The 19,765-nt window shown below is 44.6% G+C and overlaps 1 protein-coding gene across 1 annotated transcript; it reads right to left on the reverse strand.

Moving 5' to 3' along the window:
• Positions 1-5: 5 nt before the first annotated feature.
• ALDOB (aldolase, fructose-bisphosphate B) lies at positions 6-19,412 on the reverse strand. Its single transcript, XM_065406196.1, has 9 exons — positions 19,317-19,412; positions 9,519-9,640; positions 9,005-9,216; positions 8,381-8,435; positions 6,440-6,600; positions 6,097-6,180; positions 5,277-5,451; positions 1,228-1,427; positions 6-563 (listed from the first exon to the last, which is right to left on the reverse strand). The coding sequence occupies exons 2-9, from the start codon at positions 9,628-9,630 to the stop codon at positions 468-470; spliced, it is 1,095 nt and encodes a 364-aa protein (XP_065262268.1). The 5' UTR covers positions 9,631-9,640; positions 19,317-19,412; the 3' UTR covers positions 6-467.
• Positions 19,413-19,765: the final 353 nt, after the last annotated feature.

Below are 19,765 nucleotides of genomic sequence, written 5' to 3' on the forward strand. Positions count from 1 at the left end.
AATGTATCAGCTGCATATAATTTCACAGTTGCAGATGCTTTATTCACAGCCCATAGATTGAAAACAATATCTAGAATGTGTAATACAGGAGTCCAGTGTGCTCTCTCCAGCTGCAGAGTGTGGTTTTGGAGGGGGCATGCGCTTTATTTGCTGGTAAACAGAGAAAATTGATGGCATGGGGTGAGAATTGATGCCCGCATTTCCATCTTTCTAAGGAACAAAGTAAAAACCCTCTCAGGGGGAGAGAGCGATTTGGTAAATTATCAATGGCAGTAGGGGCTAAGTCTGTAAAACAGGTACCATTTTCTTGGATAAGATGATTTGATTTTCTCCCTACATTTTAGGATTAAAGTGTGCAGTGGAGCCCATAGTTTGAACCCACATGATTTCCAGTTTCCTTTACGGGGTTAGGATTTTTCCTTTTTCAGTCCCCCTAGAGGGACAGGGTGGTGGTGTATTCCCACACCCTAGTACGTGTAGCTGGCAGTGAAAAGGGACTGTTTCGCAGCTGCATCACTCTTTCCAGAGACAATATATTGTCCTTTGGATGCTAACCCATTAATCTGAAAAAACAAAAAGGAGGGAGAAACAGTTAGTTACGCAGAGGAAAATTAAAAAAAAAAAACAGGGAGAAATAAAGAACACAGGGAAATAGGGAGTGCTTTTGTGAATTCCCAAACAAAATTTACAAGGGGGATTGGAGAATTTAGGAAACAGATAAGATAAAGACTGTTATACTTCTAAGCAGAATGCTAGTGATCAAAAGTTATTGCTATCTGATAGCTGTGTGTTGGCCTATATAAAAGACAAATTTACCCGTATTGTAAAAATGTCCACAGAAATTACCTTTAATTAGCATCCTAGTTGGCAGTCTCAGCAAAGAGACTGAAGATCGACTGGGTAAGGAGAATAAACCGCCCACTTATTCTTACTGATGTCTCCAGAATAGATTTGAGGACTATTATTGGGGCTTTGAGGGGAAGCTTGCACTGCAGTTTCCTGTGATAGACCTGTGTGTGGGGCCGTCATCCTTGGATGAACATGAAACACAAGGATGGATCAAAGCAACAGGAATCTTTAAAACTTGGGGAACATGTCCCCATTTATCACACCATGTGTTGTACAGTATTTCTCTGAAGTAGGGTAATTGTTCTTTTAAAGACCTGGACTTAGAACTGGAAGGTCTGGCGTCGGCTCAGTCATGATGATGAAGTGAAGGTCCCATACCTGTGCCCGTTTGCAAAATGCCTCCTGCGTAGCCTTCTTGTTCTCAGGTTTGCCAGACCATGCAGCAAGTGCTGATGCCTGCAGAGCCCGTCCATATGAGAAGGTCAGCTTCCAGGGTTTGGGCAAAGGGCACTGGTTGATAGCACTGAGGTTGAGAGAAGCTTCCTCTTCACTTTGGCCTCCAGACAGGAAGCAGATTCCTGCAGGAGGGGAAAAAAAAGAAGTTATAAGTTTAGAGACCACTGATTCACTCTAATGTCCTGAGATGAAGCAGAATCTTGTAGTGGAGGCAGCAGGAACATAAAGAATCACATATCACAAATCATGGTTTTCCCAAAGAAGGCATTTAGGTGAGACTGAAGAGAATTAGGTCAACTGTATATCCATAGATATTGTATCCTATCAGTCCTCAGTGAGATTGCATATGATGCCCAATCAAATCTACCACTGGTGTCTGCTATTTGGTCCATAACTGGAGATGCAACAAATTCTCTTAAAAATCTATCAATGCAACAACAACACAACCCAGCCCCCTGGGAACAGAACAGGTCATTAAATGGAAGCAAATGGAGACCTATATCTTAGACTAAACAGGGGAGACATTGTGGTCTGACCCCTCCCCCCAAGGTCTTACTGCACCTCAGTACATGAGACTTGATGGTTTCAGATCACGATAGGTCCTACAAGCAACCCCAATAAGCATTTGAGGCACTTGGATGGATGATCCTTGTGTGACGTTGTGCAGTCTACATGGTTTTATAAAAACATGATAATAAGTGAATATAATGTAACTGGGATAGTTTTATAAAAAATTTGATAATAAGTGACTATAATGCAAATGGGATATGCTTTGTGCAAAAGGTCTCTTGTAAGGTATCATTACAAAGCTCATAATCTACTGAGTGTGATCATCCTATTTGTAGAAATGTACCATTCTTGTATCTAAAACTAGAAATATAAAATGTAACTCTGAGGGCCTATTGTAATTATGTAAAGTGTGGGCCATTAATGATGGTTTGGAATCTTGATGACTCCCATTGTCTGCAGATGGCTGTTTACCTGTGAGTCTCCCTGTATATGTGTGTGCTGGCAAGTGAGTAATGAAGTCTTGCAGTGACATGTGATCATGTCACCTGAACTGGAATCCATCTTTAACCTGGTGCTTTTCCAGTGAGGGGAGGGGGTGGAAACCCAGAGAGACAAAGGGTTCCCGCCTTATGCAAAAGATATATAAAGGGGTGGAAGAGAACAGAGAGGGAGAGGAGCCATCATGGAGAATCCCCTAGATAACACCTAAGCTGGAACAAAAGCTGTACCAGGGGAAAGAATTGTGCCCAGGCCTGGAAGGTGTCCAGTCTGAGAAAAACTTACTGAAGCATCTCTGAGGGTGAGATTATCTGTATTTAGTTTGATTAGGCATAGATTTGCGCATTTTATTTTATTTTGCTTGTGACTTACTTTGTTCTGTCTGTTACTACTTTGAACCACTTAAATCCTACTGTCTGTATTTAATAAAATCACTTTTTATTTAGTAATTTACTCAGAGTATGTATTAATACCTGGGGGAGCAAACAACTGTGCATATCTCTCTATCAGTGTTCTAGAGGGCGAACAATTTATGAGTTTGCCCTGCATAAACTTTATGCAGGGTAAAACGGATTTATCTGGGTTTAGACCCCATTGGGAGTTGGGCATCTGAGTGCTAAAGACAAGCACACTCCTGTGAGCTGGTTTTCAGGTAAACTTGCAGCTTTGGGACAAGTGATTCAGACCCTGAGTCTTTGTTAGAGCAGACTGGAGTGTCTGGCTCAGCAAGACAGGGTGCTGGAATCCTGAGCTGGCAGGGAAAACAGAAGCAGGGGTAGTCTTTGCACATTGGGTGGCAGCTCCCAAGGGGGTTTCTGTGATCCAACCCGTCACAGTGGCGTAGTCGAGCAGGATCTGTGCACAGCTGATTGCTTTGAGATACTGGTAGTGATTTTAAGTAAGTTTTAAGTGTGGTGGCTGGAGAACAGACAAAGTGGTTACTGGTTTGTTATTTTCTGTTTGCTTATTTCGGGAAAGGGAAGTAGGGACAGAAAAGGAAACAAAATAAGTAAGAATGAAGATGAAAAGAAGCTAAAACTACACAAGTTTCAAATTGCCCAGAAAGACTGAACAATGGGTGCTGGGAATGTCTCTGTTAACTAAGAAGCCCCTGAGCTGAGTGATCTCAGTTTCAGTGAACTGCAGATGGGTGTGGCCCAACCTCTGTCTGTGCTGAAGCTGACTGGAGTGTCTAATTTAGCAAGACAGGAGTGGAGGGGTGCCTGTTCTGGCAGGAGGGTGTTCTCTGTGGTATCCCAGCTCATCGAGTGGTGGTCTCAAGGAAAGACAAATGGAAACTGATGTACAATTTGCCTGGGAAAAGGCTGACCTGAAAAAAGAAAAGGCTGCCCACCAACCTGGACTTAAGAAACAAAGCAATTAAGACCCAGAAGCATGACCTGGCTGTAATGGAGTGGAAGAGGTGCACAGAGACATGTATCCTGGAGCTGGAAGTTGGGGTCCTGGTGACTGCTGCGGTGGGAACAAACCCCAAGGACTCTAGCTGGAAGCAAACCCAACCTGAGTGAAAGGGGGGGGATTTTGCTGGCCAGCGAAAGGTCCCTCATAGCTGGTAGCTGTGAGCCTACAGCTGGGTCAGGGTCTCTTTCCCTTTTGGGGGACACAGGAGTGTCTGCCCCATAGGGGAGCCCAAAAACGAATTTTAGGTATACTGCCTCCGCCATGGTCACTGTCCAAGTCTCTGGCAGTAAGTTCAGGAGGAGGGTGTGACGTTGTGCAGTCTACATGGTTTTATAAAAACATGATAATAAGTGAATATAATGTAACTGGGATAGTTTTATAAAAAATTTGATAATAAGTGACTATAATGCAAATGGGATATGCTTTGTGCAAAAGGTCTCTTATAAGGTATCATTACAAAGCTCATAATCTACTGAGTGTGATCATCCTATTTGTAGAAATGTACCACTCTTGTATCTAAAACTAGAAATATAAAATGTAACTCTGAGGGCCTATTGTAATTATGTAAAGTGTGGGCCATTAATGATGGTTTGGAATCTTGATGACTCCCATTGTCTGCAGATGGCTGTTTACCTGTGAGTCTCCCTGTATATGTGTGTGCTGGCAAGTGAGTAATGAAGTCTTGCAGTGACATGTGATCATGTCACCTGAACTGGAATCCATCTTTAACCTGGTGCTTTTCCAGTGAGGGGAGGGGGTGGAAACCCAGAGAGACAAAGGGTTCCCGCCTTATGCAAAAGATATATAAAGGGGTGGAAGAGAACAGAGAGGGAGAGGAGCCATCATGGAGAATCCCCTAGATAACACCTAAGCTGGAACAAAAGCTGTACCAGGGGAAAGAATTGTGCCCAGGCCTGGAAGGTGTCCAGTCTGAGAAAAACTTACTGAAGCATCTCTGAGGGTGAGATTATCTGTATTTAGTTTGATTAGGCATAGATTTGCGCATTTTATTTTATTTTGCTTGTGACTTACTTTGTTCTGTCTGTTACTACTTTGAACCACTTAAATCCTACTGTCTGTATTTAATAAAATCACTTTTTATTTAGTAATTTACTCAGAGTATGTATTAATACCTGGGGGAGCAAACAACTGTGCATATCTCTCTATCAGTGTTCTAGAGGGCGAACAATTTATGAGTTTGCCCTGCATAAACTTTATGCAGGGTAAAACGGATTTATCTGGGTTTAGACCCCATTGGGAGTTGGGCATCTGAGTGCTAAAGACAAGCACACTCCTGTGAGCTGGTTTTCAGGTAAACTTGCAGCTTTGGGACAAGTGATTCAGACCCTGAGTCTTTGTTAGAGCAGACTGGAGTGTCTGGCTCAGCAAGACAGGGTGCTGGAATCCTGAGCTGGCAGGGAAAACAGAAGCAGGGGTAGTCTTTGCACATTGGGTGGCAGCTCCCAAGGGGGTTTCTGTGATCCAACCCGTCACACCTTGAATCTGCATGGAGAAGCAATGGATAGTAATGAATGAGTTACCAGGAACAGCGGCAGGAACAGTGCGATGGAGGGCAGTGACTGTTGCCATGGCTACCTCCTGAGGGGTGTACTTCTTGGGGCAGGAATGCCCAGCAGTCACCATATTGGGTTTCAGCAGTGTTCCCTCCAGGTAGACATGATGATCATTCAGGGCCTTGTAGACAGCAGCCAGGACCTGGGAAACAATGAGAACAGGAGGATCATTCAATGCTTATTCATGTTCGCTCAATGCTGGACTTCACTCCCATACTGATTCACCAGAGGGACCCAGGTCTCCAAATCTGCTGTAGAGGGACAACCTATTTCTGGGGTGAGAGCGGAATTGACTGTCCACGTTTTATCCAGGCTGGGCTTCAGCCCCCCTTCCATCACTTTACCAAGAAGCCCACCAAACCTGCTATGGAGAAGTATTTGTCCCCGGGGATGATAAAGGAATTCATTCTCCATAGTAATGGAATTCTTAGCTTTAGCCCCTCAAACCTACCTTACTCTGGAATGGGAAAGTTACAAAATATGGAATGGCAGTGGAAACCTGGATGATACCTCTTCTCCTAGAAGGGTGAGCCCTTCTCAGCAGGGAAACAGGGTGGCCTCGTGGCTAGGACACTATTCCCACCTCTGCCACTTACTGTGTGACCTTGGACAACTCACTTAACCTTTCAGTGCCTCCTTCCCTTCCCCACCCCACCATCCATCTGTAAAATGGGGATAAGAAAGTGCTTCGAGACTTATGGATGCAAAGCTCTGTTTAAGAGCTAAGTATTATTATTATTATGCTGATTGATGAAAATGGGACATGTCTGGTAGGTAAGAATCTTACCTTCTCTGTAACATACTGACAGCGCTGGAGGTCATGGTCTCCATCGGGTAGGATCTCCGGTTCTACAATGGGCACCAACCCATGCTAAGAATGGAAAAACAGAAGTCAGTGAAGGTCTGGACAAGAGACTGCCCTAGCAGGGATAACCTGAGAAAAGGGTAGTAAAGCAAGGAGAACTACCAGAAAAGAGAAGATACCAACAGACTCTCTCAGCATGACGGACAAAGAGGCCTCCTCTCAAACACATGGGAACTATTTCAAAAGAGAGTAGGAAAGGGCACAACTTATTCCCACAGCACAGGAAGGGAGGGAACTATTTCACACACACATTGAGAGTTTATACCTGCTGGCAGATGCTGGCATAGCGTGCCAGCGTGTTGGCATTCTCCTGGATGGCTAGAGTGGAGGGAGTTGTGTCTGTGATCTTCAGCACAGCACGCCACTTGCCAAAATCAGCGCCATCCTTCTTATACTGGGCGCAGCGCTCAGCGAGCCCATCCAGCCCTGCAGGTATTAAAGGGAAAGGAAGGTGCCTTATTTAGCGCCCCCAGATTTATGTGATTGGGGCTGAACTTTGTGTCCTCTACGCAACCCTGTGGAGGTGGGGATGCAGGGCCAATGCAGGTGGCCTGTAGCTCCTACCTTCTCCTGGAGACTGCTATCCTGTGGTCCTTGTGCAGACTAGCCAGGGGGCATGCAAAATGTCTCCACTCTGTGCATGCCCAATGCAATAGCTGCTCACAGTATAGCCCTCAGGGAATGGGGTTCCTTAAATTGACAGCGCTAGGATGGTAACTAGGGAAACCCTGGGTATAATCTGTGGTTAGCAAAGCCTCTGGGACAGTAATAATGCAGGACCCATAATGTTAGAAACAGGAACTGCTGCACAAAATCAGAGGATTAGTACATAAAATCTGATCTCCTGATTCTGACTGTAAAACCTGATACCTCAGGGGGAAAATGACCACTACTCCCATCTAATTGCATCCCCCAAAATACACACGAACAACCATATAATGTTAACTTGGGGGGGGGGGGGGTGAGGGGATAAATCCTTTCTGATCCCAGTTGGTGATCAGTTTTATGCCTTGAAGCAAGACAAAGAGCTCTTGTAACTTACTACCCTTCTGCCTACTTATTACCTTGCAGCCACTGGTGCTGCTGGCAGTGCTCATCAAGCCAAAAGGGATGTTTCTTGGCAGTGGGAGGCTGCTCTCTGCATTCTGGCTGGTATCTGGAGGGCTGTGGTGATGGAGGAGTGCATTATACCTAAGTGTCTAAGTGTGGAGCAAGGGGTGCCAATGAGCACATATCCCCCCTCCCACCCTCCAGCGCCTTTGGAGGTACTATTTTACTCCTGCTCTTTGCAAGCACGATGCTTCCAGCCACTGCTGCTTGTGTAGTGCACCTTCTTCTCCCTGCCCCACATGGCTTTCACTTTGAGAACCATAGCTAAGCCCTACTCCAGTCATTTAAAATTCTCCTCGTCAGGAAAATGCAGCCCCATTCTTAATGGCTTAGAGCAATGTTTCCCAAACTGGGGTTCGTGAACCACTGGGGGTTTGTGAAATGTTACAGGGGGTTCTCGGGGAAAAATTCCCTAATGGCGGACAGAGCTGTCCCTAGGGACCCTGGGCAGCATGGGGCCAGCAGCCCGGAGCCCCTGGACTTCCAAGAGCTAAGCAGATCAAAGCAAGCCTATCTATGACACTGAGGAGATTTAACCTTCAAGACTCCTTCTAAGAAATGGAAAGGGAGGCAGATATTTTTTGCTGTTTTTAAAAGTAAATAGGCAGCTAGTATTGTTTTTTAAATTATTATGAAGAACAAGTTTAAGCTTTGTTGTAACTTGTGTTGTTTGCCTGGACTGCTCAAGACCTGAATGCTTGTGTAGGAGGAACTCTTTGAGTTGGCTTCTTAAATACCTTCACACTGTTTCACATCTGATACTCCTTGATGAAGCATAGGAGCCTTGTCTTATAACAGGCTTATTCAAAGTGATACAAGCTACAAAAGTGAGATCTTGGAAGAGTGTTGCTGTTTTCATAATGTAATCAAAATACTGTAATGATAAATAATTAATAAATAGTGTGTAATAAGCATGTCATAAAAACAAATTTTATATTTCCAAGATCACTGCTCTTATAATTTATACTCAGGTAAAGGAGAAAATCCCTGGAAACATTCATTTTTAGGAGGGGGTTCGTGAGACTTGACATTTTAGTGAAAGGGGTTCACAGGTTGTTAAAGTTTGGGAACCACTGGCTTAGAGGAAATGTCTCACCTTGAATGGTGGTTTCTCCATTTGTTCCTGCCAGCGGGGCTGTTCCTTTATCTAGCTATGGAAGTACACAGAAAGGAAGATGTGTTAACAATTAACAGATCAGTATAATTTCTGCCACTGTAACCCAGAGCTAGTACAGACTTCTCAGCCTTCGCCAGCAGGAGTCACTGTAACAAATGGTGCAGGACCTTGGTGGGCAGAGTAAGAAACAGAAAACAAGTGCTGGGGAATGGGGAAATTGCAGAAGAGAACAATGCATGACAATGAACAAACAGAGCATTGGGAGTGGGAAGCAGAATTGTTGGCGGAAACAACCCAAGAACTCTAGGAGTTGGGGAGAGTCACTGGAGAGGATGGAATCAAGAGTCTTGAGGACAAGAGGATGGAAGGGTGAAGCAAGAGCTCTAGGGTGTGGGGGATTTGCTGGATAAAACAGGTCAGGATCAGTGGCTGTAGCTGTGGCTTGGCTAATAGTACAGGAGCATTAGCTGCAGGGGTAATGAGGAGAATGGTGCCAGAATGACAAAAGAGCATTGCTTATCTGCGAGATCCCTGCCTGGGCACAGTTCACACTGGGAAGGACTCTGGGGCTATTATGCCAGCAGGGCCCTTGGAGATATTCACCTTTATTCCCACCACAATGCCTTTGTCTTTGATGACATCTGGGAATGGCTTTCCACTGCTGTCCTTCTGATAGAGGGTCTCATGGAAGAAGATCACGCCCCCAATGCTCTGATTGATGGAGGCATCTGAAGAAAAGAGGATCTCTCGGAAGGCGCGGCGATTTTCCTCTGTGTTCTCCACCTTGATCCTCTGCAGTCTGCTCCCCATAGTACCTAGCAAGAGGGGCCAAAGGTCAGAGAACACGATATTGGGCATGATTGTCCTTTCACTTATCTCGTATAAGTGCAAGGATGGAGTAACTGAGAATTAGGCCTTCTGTGTCTGTGCAGACCTGGGCTTCTCTCCTCAGCCCATGCCCTCATAGTTCTGTCTACGGACCCCAACCCTTCCCTGATGGACAGCTCGCTCCTGAAGAAAGATGGGCATTCATTTACTCCTGCCTGGTATCTCAAATTATTTCAAAAGCAAAATGGCTTGAAGGACACTAAGAAATATCAATAACTGTTCAACTCACCCACAGACTCATCCGCAGCCAGGATCCCCTTCCCTGGAGCCACAATCCGCTGTGCTATGCCAGACAGGGCCTTCTTCTGCTCCGGAGTCAGTGCTGGAAACTGGTGGGTCATGATGGCTATTCTGGAGGAGACACATAGAGACACCCATTGTTCCAAGCTGAGTTATGCTGTGGATAGTGTTTGTAAAATCACATTGATTGGATACAGACACAACAATCTCATGCATCTCCTTCTGGTGGGAGTGAGGTTCTCTATATTCTTACAGACATCTATCTAGCTACGTACTTATGTGACCCCACCACTCCCACTCCTCCTTTAGCATAGTATTGGAATGCCTCACAGTCTATTCCTGGGAGGTAGGGAAGTGCCATTATCCCCATTTGCAGATGGCGAAGTGAGACACAGAGAGGCTAAGTGACTTGCCCAGAGTCACACAGGATGTCTGTGGCAGCACTAGGCTCCAGTACATTAACCATTAGACCATTCTTCCTTTCAGATCTGGGAACGAGAATCCACATTAGTGTGCACTGAAATCCAGTTCAGGCTCTTCTTCTCTCCCAGAGGTTGCCTTGTAAATGCCATTCCAGATGGGTGCAAAAAATACCAGTTCAGTCTCCTTTTCCCCCAGAGGTGGCAACAATGGCCCATTCCAGCAGGTTCTTCTCTTTTGCAGTTTGTCTTCACATGACAGCAGGGTAGACTGCAGCAGCTACTGCTAAATGTCCTCACTGAGCCCCCTTGGGAAAGGAATCCAAGTGTGGATTTTTGTATATAACTGGACGTGCTCAGAGCCCAAAGGCAGTTCAGTAAATAGGCTTGGAAGGATTAGATTTTGTATCCGTAAATGTCAATTTCACTGGACACACAGAAACTGACAAAAAGATATTTCCAGACATAATAATCAAAATTTACAGATCGGCAAAGCAAGAAAAATGATGCTTGAGAGCTTCAGAGTTTGAATTAAGGATACTTACTTTGCATATTTTGACGTGATATTGACAATTCATGTTAACAGCTATAAAGCTTTAACTTTTTGAATCTCAACATCTACAGTCATTAAATAATTCTGACCCCTCCCCTTCATAATTTCCCCCAACTGAAAATTTAAATTGATAAAATAAAATAAAAATCTTTTAAGATAAATGTTGATATTATCGCTCAAAATTTGAAGAAAAAAAAAAAGAATTCCACCAAGCCTGTAGTTAAATCATTAAAATCTGGGACAAAGTAACACACATTAATTGCTGACTTGCAAAGTTCTTTGTAAAGCAGATTAGATACTTTGCTCCTAAATAACTAGGAGTTCTCTCTTATCTCCCACATGGTACACTGTCTGCTAACCCTCCTCCTCTTCCCTCGCCTGCCTTGTAGGTATTTGCTTGTATGGCTCAATGCTTTCTCACCCCTTCTTTCCTGCTGTGTGTCTATAATTTGTATGCCTGGGGCTCCTCTCAGAACTGCATGAGGTGTTGTTAGCTGTTTCATGGGAAAGCAAATCAAATGTGAGATGAATTAATCCTACTCTAGACAAGATCTTGGATTGCAAATGGATCCTAATCCATTCCTATTTTATCAGGCTGTGGCTGAGATTCACCAGCTGAGAATTTCACCTGAGTGAGAGTTAGATTCTGTCTTTTGCTGAGGGTGGTGTATGATCTTATTAAGGTTTCGATAAGGAAGGAGAACACACCTGACAGCTTGGGTTTGTTCTTTGGGTGGACAATGAGAAGTATATCTGTCCCAGAAAAAAATACTTCCTAGAGGCCTTTATCAAGAAGTATGCCGGTATTCTACAGTAATGCTTACACTGTATAGCCCTGTGATCACACCTCTGAGATCCAGGTCCTTCCTCATGTATGTTATGGCCTCATCTATCTGTCATCCATCCTTTATAAAGGTCTTAAGAAGAAGATAAGTCCCTGTTCTGATTATTATTGTAATTATTTTTATTACAATCCTTGAAGCCCCAATGAAGATTAGGTGCCACACAAACAAACGCATAGTGAGAGACAGTCCCTGCCCCATATAGCTTACATTCTAAACAGACAAGACAGAAAAATTGTGGGAGGGGGTAACACAGAAGCAGTGACTTGCCCACAGTCAAAGAGCAGGTCAGTGGCTAAACCAGTAATAGACCCCCAGTTTCCTGACTCTAGGTCCAGTTCACTACTATCACAGGCTGGCAGGGCCTTTATGGGGAGTCGGACTCTGTCTTGCCTGTGACCTAGCAGCTGTCCCCCAACTGATCCTGATCTAGTAGCTTAATTACCATTAGTGACCCCTGCTGTGAAAGGTCAAGGAGGAGGATGTAGAGATAGAACTGAATCAGAAAGAAGAGATAGGGAGTTCCTTCTCTCTAGGTAGGGTCTGGTGAAGGCAGTCTAAAGAAGCCTCAGAGATGGAGTTATATTCTGTGGTGAGTGTCCTGGAAAAAGATAAGGCCCAGCAAGGCAGTCCTAGGGGTGAATGTTCCAGAGTAGGAACAAGGAGGGGGGAGGACCTAGGGAGAAGACCTGGGAACCAAAGGAGAGGCTGTGTTAACCACAGCCTACTGGGAAACAACACTAAGGGCTCAGAGGTAGGAAGTAGTCAGGGAAACAGCAGCACATGTGAATGGTGTAGTGGTGCTGAGTATGCCCCAGGGCCTTGCCTCCCACAGAATGGGGTCAGAATTAGAGCAGTTTGGGGGTGGGTTTAGAGAGCCAGGCTGGCAGGGCAATGCTGCAGATTAGGATTACACCACTAGAAGGAGCAGACCCATCTTAACACAGTGTCCCTGGACTGGAACCCAGAGCAGAAAGTGTATCTGTGCTCCCTCATCAGCCCCAAGGAGGGGGTCTTGAAGCCTCAACACAAGGATTACTGAGCACAGGATGGGGCTGAGGTGTGAGCCCAGAGGATGGGCTAGGGAGTAGCCTGTGAGGGGTGAAAGGATCTCTTGTTGTAGGGATATTAAAGAAGGTACTAACAGTGATTCCCCCAAGAGACAGTGACCCCCTCATAATTTGGCCCCCACACTTTAAAATCCAACAGTTTCACCAAGTACAAAAATCTCTTGGGTCTTCTGTTAAAACTTGTAAGCTACTGTCTGTAGAAACCATTGATTATATCTATCCTGTGAAAGATACTTTACTACTATGTAAAACTTACAAACAAGTTAACTGACTTTGTTCTTGAAGTAATTGATACAATGTAAACAAACACTATAAGCTGTTAAGTGACTTTCACTTCATTCAAAGGCTCCTAGGACAGACCCCCACCCTCTGTGATTAAAGGGCCGGGAGTCTCAAATGAATTACCACACACCCCGAAAGTGGTGGAGACAGTAAATTAAAATATGGTTAAGGTATGGAATGTATGCTGATGAATGCTTGATATACATGAATGGTTAGGGAGGTGCCAGCCTAGAAAGGAAGTATCCATCGGCCGAAGAATGTGTCAAGTGGATGACCAGAAAACCCCCGGAGGGTAAACTGGGATCCACCCCATCACCTGGAAGGATGAGAAACACAAACTCTGGACAGTGTGGAGCCACCAGGAATGTGCCACTTTGGACAGGAATGTGCCATCTGCTGATTGAGTCAGCAACAGCAGGATGAAACAGCTCCCATAGACTAACATAGGAATTAAATCCTATAAGAATGGACTCTCAAGACTGAGGACTTTGAGTCTTTGGTTCTGCTGCCAACCTCCAGGAGCATCAGGTGCATCTGACACAGACTCGGCTCCATCCTCATGACCAAGATACCTGGCCAGTAACTTGGCATGAGCAACTTCTAGGCTGGTAACTATAACACCTATACAGAACTTGAATGAATGATTGTGTGAATGAATCTATCTATCTATCTATCTATATATGTGTGTGTGTGTATAAGGAATAAGTAGTGATAGGAATAAGTAGTCAAACAACGTTGTTTACTTTTATCTTTTGCTTTATCATTATATTTACAATAAATGTGGCATCTTTGCCTTATCCCTCTTAATAAGATCCTGCTGGTTGTTATTTTATTGGTATAACATTGTTACCCCAGAAGGGGTCTGAACTAGACATGACTTTGAAGGGCTAAGTCGTGGGCACAAACGGGCCATTGCAGGTTCAAGGAAGCGATCAACAGGGGATGCAAGAAGTGAAGACTCCTGCAATGCCATGAGACGGTGACGGGGACGCTATTGTGGTGAATGGAACTGCTTGTATCTATCCGTTAGACATGTCACCTCCCATTTAATTCTCTAACTTACATGCTTAGGCCCCGATCCTTGAATCCCACTGTCTTCAGTGGGACTCTGTGCAGACCAGCTTTTAGCATGCACTTGGGTGTCCTAAAATACTGCCTAAACAAGAGCTAGCACTGATGAATAATAGCTCAAAACACTTCAGTAGCACTACTGTAAGTCTTAGGGCCAATCTGGGGCACCCTTACTCAGGTCAACAAGCAGTAAATCACATGAGCAATCCCATTCACTTTAAGTGTTCCCTAAGGTGAGGGTTGTACAAGCTGGTCCTTTGTGTTCCGGACCCTTACTATAGGATACTGTAGAATCCTCCCAGAGGAAAAGATATATTTAGATTTTTTTCCCTACCGTGTTCTGAGGTCTTGGAAAAGGGTCGGGACGTATATCTACACCCTGTGCATATGGCAAGGAAATCTGTGATACAGTAGGTGGAATCTACCTGTTAAGAGTGGCAATGATCTGGTGTAACAAGTGAGTAGTTAGCTCTCTGCGATGCACAGCAATTGTATGGGAGACAGCTGTGAATCGCAGTATGGGATGGTGGTTTTGCTGGAAGTTAGACCAAGGCGTGGTGATTTCTAGGTGCTCTGTATACCTGCTTAGTGATGATCCTTTAGCTGGGAAAATTTGAGAGAGATAACATAACACACATACCACCAGCCAATCAGAACCTCACTTCTGAGTTTCAACTTCTAAAGCCATACACTGCTGCTGCCGTAAACCAATGAGCCATCACATGCCTGTCCACAGCAAATGGCAATATTAAATAAAGGAGTCTGATATCAAACAGAAATGAGTTGCAAGAGCAGATGAAAGTTCCCGGTTTTGCATAAATACCCTTTCAAAATGCTAAAGAATGGATGGATGCGCAACAAAACCAACCAGGGAGCCTAGAAATGGTCATTTATTTTGGTGAATAGATTTAGTTATCTATTGCCAGATTCTGCTACTCTTACACTTAGCAATACTTTCTTTGAGAGCAGCCCCATTGATTTCAGAAGTGCTATTCAGGCAGTAAAGTATTGCTCATTACGAGCAGGGATGGCAGAACCTGGCCCATCATTGGTTGTTGCTCAACTATGGCTGCCTCATGAAAAATAGGCTTCCAAAAATGTATCAACAGAAATTATGAAGGCCTGCTGAAGAGAGAGCATGGTCCAGTAGATAGGAAATTGGACTGGAATGCAGGAGACATAGGGTCTGCGCTTGGCTCTGCTACTGATGTTGCCAATATTTGTATCTGCTAGCCAGTTGTACCTCATCTGCTTAGTGGAAAAAGGCCAGTCATGTCAAGTTATGGGCCAGATCCTCAGCTGCTGTAAACAGTTATAGTTCAAGTGCCTTCGGTGGAGCTATGCTAATTTACACCAGCTGAAGATCTGGCCCATGAGTGTTATTTTCCTGTTTATTGTAATTGTTCACAAAACGGAAATGCGGGAGGAAGAGCAACAACAAAGGAATATATATATAGAAAATGCACAAAATCAGACGCAGCATAGTGGCTAAATCGAATGTTCTGCAGAGCTTTCCAGCAAGCTTTGCTGGTGCTTTAAACAAACGGGGCTGTTTGTCTAAGCCAGTCCCTGGCAGAGAGGCAGCTGGACCAGAAAAACATGGCAATGAAAGTCAATATTGCTGTGTTGGAATTTAGACCTTTCCCCAGTATGTGCAGTGGGAAATATTATCACAGACATCAGCACAAACATTGCATTCAGTTAATATTACAACAGACTGGAGGAAAGTGCAAGCGCACATGGGGGATAGGAGAGGGAATATGGGGAAGGATTTCAGTGTTGTTAGCATGTTGCACTTTGGACCAGGTTAGAAGCATCTGTTCTTTCTTTGTGCCTTTCCCTTGGCAATTACCCTCAGCACTTTGTTTCTTACAAACAATCAGTGTCAGGTTTAGAATAATTTGCCCATCAGCCTCCTACCTAAACTGGAGAAACCAGTTGTGTTATAACATCTGGGTTCTGGACGGCAGGAAAAAGAGGATGCAATTGGCATCAGGTGTTTTCATGACTGTCTTTTATCTCTCCTTTTATATAAAATATGTCAAATGTGCAGGGAACATGTGTTGAATACTTAGCACTCTCTGAGTGTGTGCAGCTTTGTCTGCACAATTACTTGTGAGCACAATTCCTCAGCGCTAGTGTACACACACATTTACACACCAAAACCCCATTTGTATGCACAAATTGTGTGCAAGTAGATCTGTGTGAGTAAATTCTACCATTGTGCACACAAATGGTAGTGCTTAAAGTGTGTGAAAGTGATTTGAATGAGTAAAAGCTGCATGTGTACAAATGGATGTGGCTGGGGGTTTTAAAATGTGGCTCAGAACAAACAGGCAAAGCGTACAACACCCGAGTCTGATTTCTGGTTCAGCTGTCTGTTGGGGACACTGGGATGGAAAATGTAACCTTTTGCATAATGGAAACAAAATTAATAAGTGCTTGTGCAATGGCTGGCATCTTGGCCAACAAGAGGGATTTAACTGGGGACCGCTAGAGCTAAACACATGAGTTGCTTGAGTTATGGAACCAGGCTTCCCCAGTGAGACCTGCAACAGATCTGCATTCTCTGTGGCTCATGTACAGAGGGTGACATGTGACACACTGATACATGTGTTAAACTTGGAAGATGCAAACGGCTCTAAAATGCTTAATACTTGTATTATTCTATTGACTTGAGAAAAATTATTCTTCCTAAACAAAAGTGGGGAAAACCCTCTCATTCCAGGGGAAATGAGGAAGGGAACTGCCTGAAAATATGGCAAAGAAAATAAGTAAGAAGCTTTAAGAGAAGAAACAAAGAAGCATTAGAGTGGAATACAAGGCAAATTGTCCTTTCGGAAATGTGTTTAGAATAAAAAAGTCTGTTTGACCCAAAACAGATGTGAAGGAAGAGAGAAAGTAACACGCACACTAAAGAGTGCATGAGGGACAGAGAGGCAGCTGTTAGAGGAACAAGTCAGGAATTAACCGTCCATGACTACAGGAAATGAGGAACGTAAAGCCATGTAGGGGCTCCCTTTTCCCCTCTTGTACTGCAGTCTTGTACTTCCATTCTTTCTGGTGCTCATAAGACAGAAAGTCAGGGCACTGTCCTACCATGCCCTGAATGGGAACATTATCCAGAAATGGTTAAAGCACTGAACTTTACACATACAAGCCTACATGCTGAACATTAAATTAACAGCCATGTTTACAAAAATAAAATAACTGCTAGAGAGAGAAAAGCCATCACAGTGCAAATCAGCATCTCATGCGGCTTTGTATATACACTGCACTGTCCCACAGGCATGAAGACAAAACTGTAGATGTAAAGCATGTAGATTAGGGGGTGGGTCCCCTCTGCCAAGTATCAGATCTGGAAAAACACCTGAATTAAGGAGTCAGACTACCACTGCCTTAGGAAAACGAGCAAGCACGTTTGCTGAAGATGGTGATTTTGTTCAAGTTCTCTCAAGTGGCTGGAAGATCAGACCTCCCAATTACCTAAAAAACCTGATTGCCGGCTGTTTGGTTTTCTGCACCTGTGTGCAGGTAGTGGGCATACATACACCATGGTTTTTCTTAGAGCAACTTGTAAGGTAGGTTTTTGCTAACAGACTGCTAAATATCTATGGGTGTTGGGGAGAGGAGAGGGAGCAAGGAACTTTCCCACCCTCTATCCTTTGCTTTGGGGGCTGGCATCAAGTGGCACTTGCACCAGACTAGCTAAGGTCACATTATCCCCTCCAAAGTGGGTGGGAGGGTGTAGGGCAGGGGTCTCAAAGTCCCAGCCTGAGGGCCATCTGTGGCCCGAGAACCTCCCCACTGTGGCCTGCGGAGGAGAGACTCTGCATGCGGCAATGTCTGCTGCAGGCGCCGCCCCCCACAGCTCTCATTGGCTGGGGGAGAGGGACCGAGATACTATCACTAGTCGCCGGGCAGAGTCAGCCATGGCGGCAGTATTATTAGTTGCCAGACAGAGTCAGCTAGGGAGGCAGCGTCACTTTTCCCCCCACAATGAATATAAACAAGTCACAATACCGAACACAAATATCTGACGCACACCTTGCTGCAATCCTGAAGGTTTCAACTGCTCAGTCACTGAGGCCAAACATCAACAAACTGACAGAACTGAAACGTTGCCAGGTGTCTGGCAAACCTTAAACTCTCTGGCAGACGAAGAAGTGTATCAAGTTGTATGGCAGTTTTATTATTCTAAAAAATTTGAAATAAAAATACAATATAAACGTTTTCTTTTCTGAACACCATCTTCAGTGACATTATTGGTCTGCTGGGAGGATTTGAGGACTGGTACTGGCCCTAAGGCAAATTGAGTTTGACATCCCTGGTGTAGGGTACATGACTCCACAGCCCCTCTCCACTGGCCTCCACAGAGCTTATGGCTGTAGAGGGGAGTGGACGCTGCGCTGCATTCCCCTCTATGCTCAATGCTTCTGCATCTCCTTTTTGGTGAAGGCACAGGGGAAACAGGTGCCCCGAGGACTAAGGAGTGGCTGGGTCATATACGGGACTATTCCAGCAGCTGGGAGATGGGTTGGTTAGAGCACTCGTTTTCAGGTGCTGAGAATAGTTTCTTCTTCTTGGTGGTGGCCTGGGTGGTGCCATGTCCTGGTGGGTAGTGGTAGGAGTGGGGGATTGTGGGAGGGTTCTGCCATGCTGGCAGTTGGCACTTGTCCCTGGAGTAGGTGGAGAGTTCTGGCAGGCCCCCTAGAGAGCTCTAGTCCTTAGGATGCTAGCAGGGGACAGTGCAGGTGTTTTGGGTGAATCAGGAGGTTGAGGGTGCTAGCTTGGGGATGATGGAGTGGTCAGCAGCTGCCAATGAGCCTATTCATATTGCATAGCTCTGAGCAATTTACTGAAAATGACTGTTCTCCTCCTCTGTATTCAAAGGGGTCCAACTCCACTGCTAGTACAGGGGAATATTTCTGCCAACAGCTTCTCTTATCTCTTTTCATGTAGTCTTCTCCTTTCAAGACTATCCTATGTCCCCTTGTCAAAGCCATTCTCACCAGCACTACTGCTATAACACTTCTGAGGAAATTAAACACCGAATGCAGGTTGTAACACTTCATCAGCCCTGACTGTGTAATGTGCATGCAAGGAATAAAAAGAGGATTGCATTCTGCAGCTCCACCCCAGATTTTCCCACGTGCACCTACATGAATCATCATTTAAACAAAGTAGCAGAAAATGACACGGACACAAACACACGGGCTATTGATCCAGTCTCCTGAATTAAGGATGAGGATTATGTGTTCGCATTCGCTTCTTCCAGGTGTTCTTTGTTACAAAATTAAGCCAAAAGAGTTAGCAATTGCATCAAACAGGGCTTATTACATTTATAGAAGATAGATGAGAGAGATCACTGCAGAAAAAAGAAAAACTAAGAATGAATGCGTTTCTTTCCTGATTTGGTTAGCAATGACAGTTTTACACACTGTTCCTGACAAAGCAAAATCCGTGCATTTACAGAAAAGATACATATTCTCTCTTCCCCCCGCCCTCCCATTGAGATCAGAACTGAATCAGTAATTTATTATCACTCACTGTTTGAGGATAGTGTCTCCTTCTCTGCTAAAAGTTCCTGTTGAGGTAGCTGCAACCAAATAGGTCCAATCTCCCAACTCCCCAACTTTTTATAAAGTTCTCAGCAATATTTGTTTTCCTCTTTTTTTTCTCCCTCCTCTTCAGGCTGTTTGAGGCGGTGTCACTATGCAGCACCTCTAATTGGCTGAGGGACCATAAACCTGCCCAGCCAATCAGATTCATTCTCTCTCTCTCTCACACACACACATATACAGGCATGGAAGAATTCTAGTTCTGTTTCTTTCCGAGTGAGAATGACAAATTCCATAAAGATTCTTTTGACAGATCAGTTCAACAGCTTCCTCATCCCTTTCAAGCCATAGTACAAATTATTGCAAGACATACACTGGAATATGCTTACAGTGGACCTGGCTAGAGCTTGCATTTTAGGGCCAGATCCTCAGCTGGCG

The sequence above is a fragment of the Emys orbicularis genome, chromosome 6 (genome assembly GCF_028017835.1).
Source record: "Emys orbicularis isolate rEmyOrb1 chromosome 6, rEmyOrb1.hap1, whole genome shotgun sequence".
Classification (NCBI taxonomy): Eukaryota; Metazoa; Chordata; order Testudines; family Emydidae; genus Emys; species Emys orbicularis.

Excerpts from the sequence above, each read along its gene's own strand:
- ALDOB (XM_065406196.1), bottom strand. The coding sequence starts at position 9,630 with ATGACCCACCAGTTTCCAGCACTGACTCCGGAGCAGAAGAAGGCCCTG. Across the intron at positions 8,436-9,004 it reads GCATTGTGGTGGGAATAAAG|CTAGATAAAGGAACAGCCCC; the intron begins GTGAATATCTCC and ends GTACTTCCATAG. Across the intron at positions 5,452-6,096 it reads GTCAGTATGTTACAGAGAAG|GTCCTGGCTGCTGTCTACAA; the intron begins GTAAGATTCTTA and ends ATTGTTTCCCAG.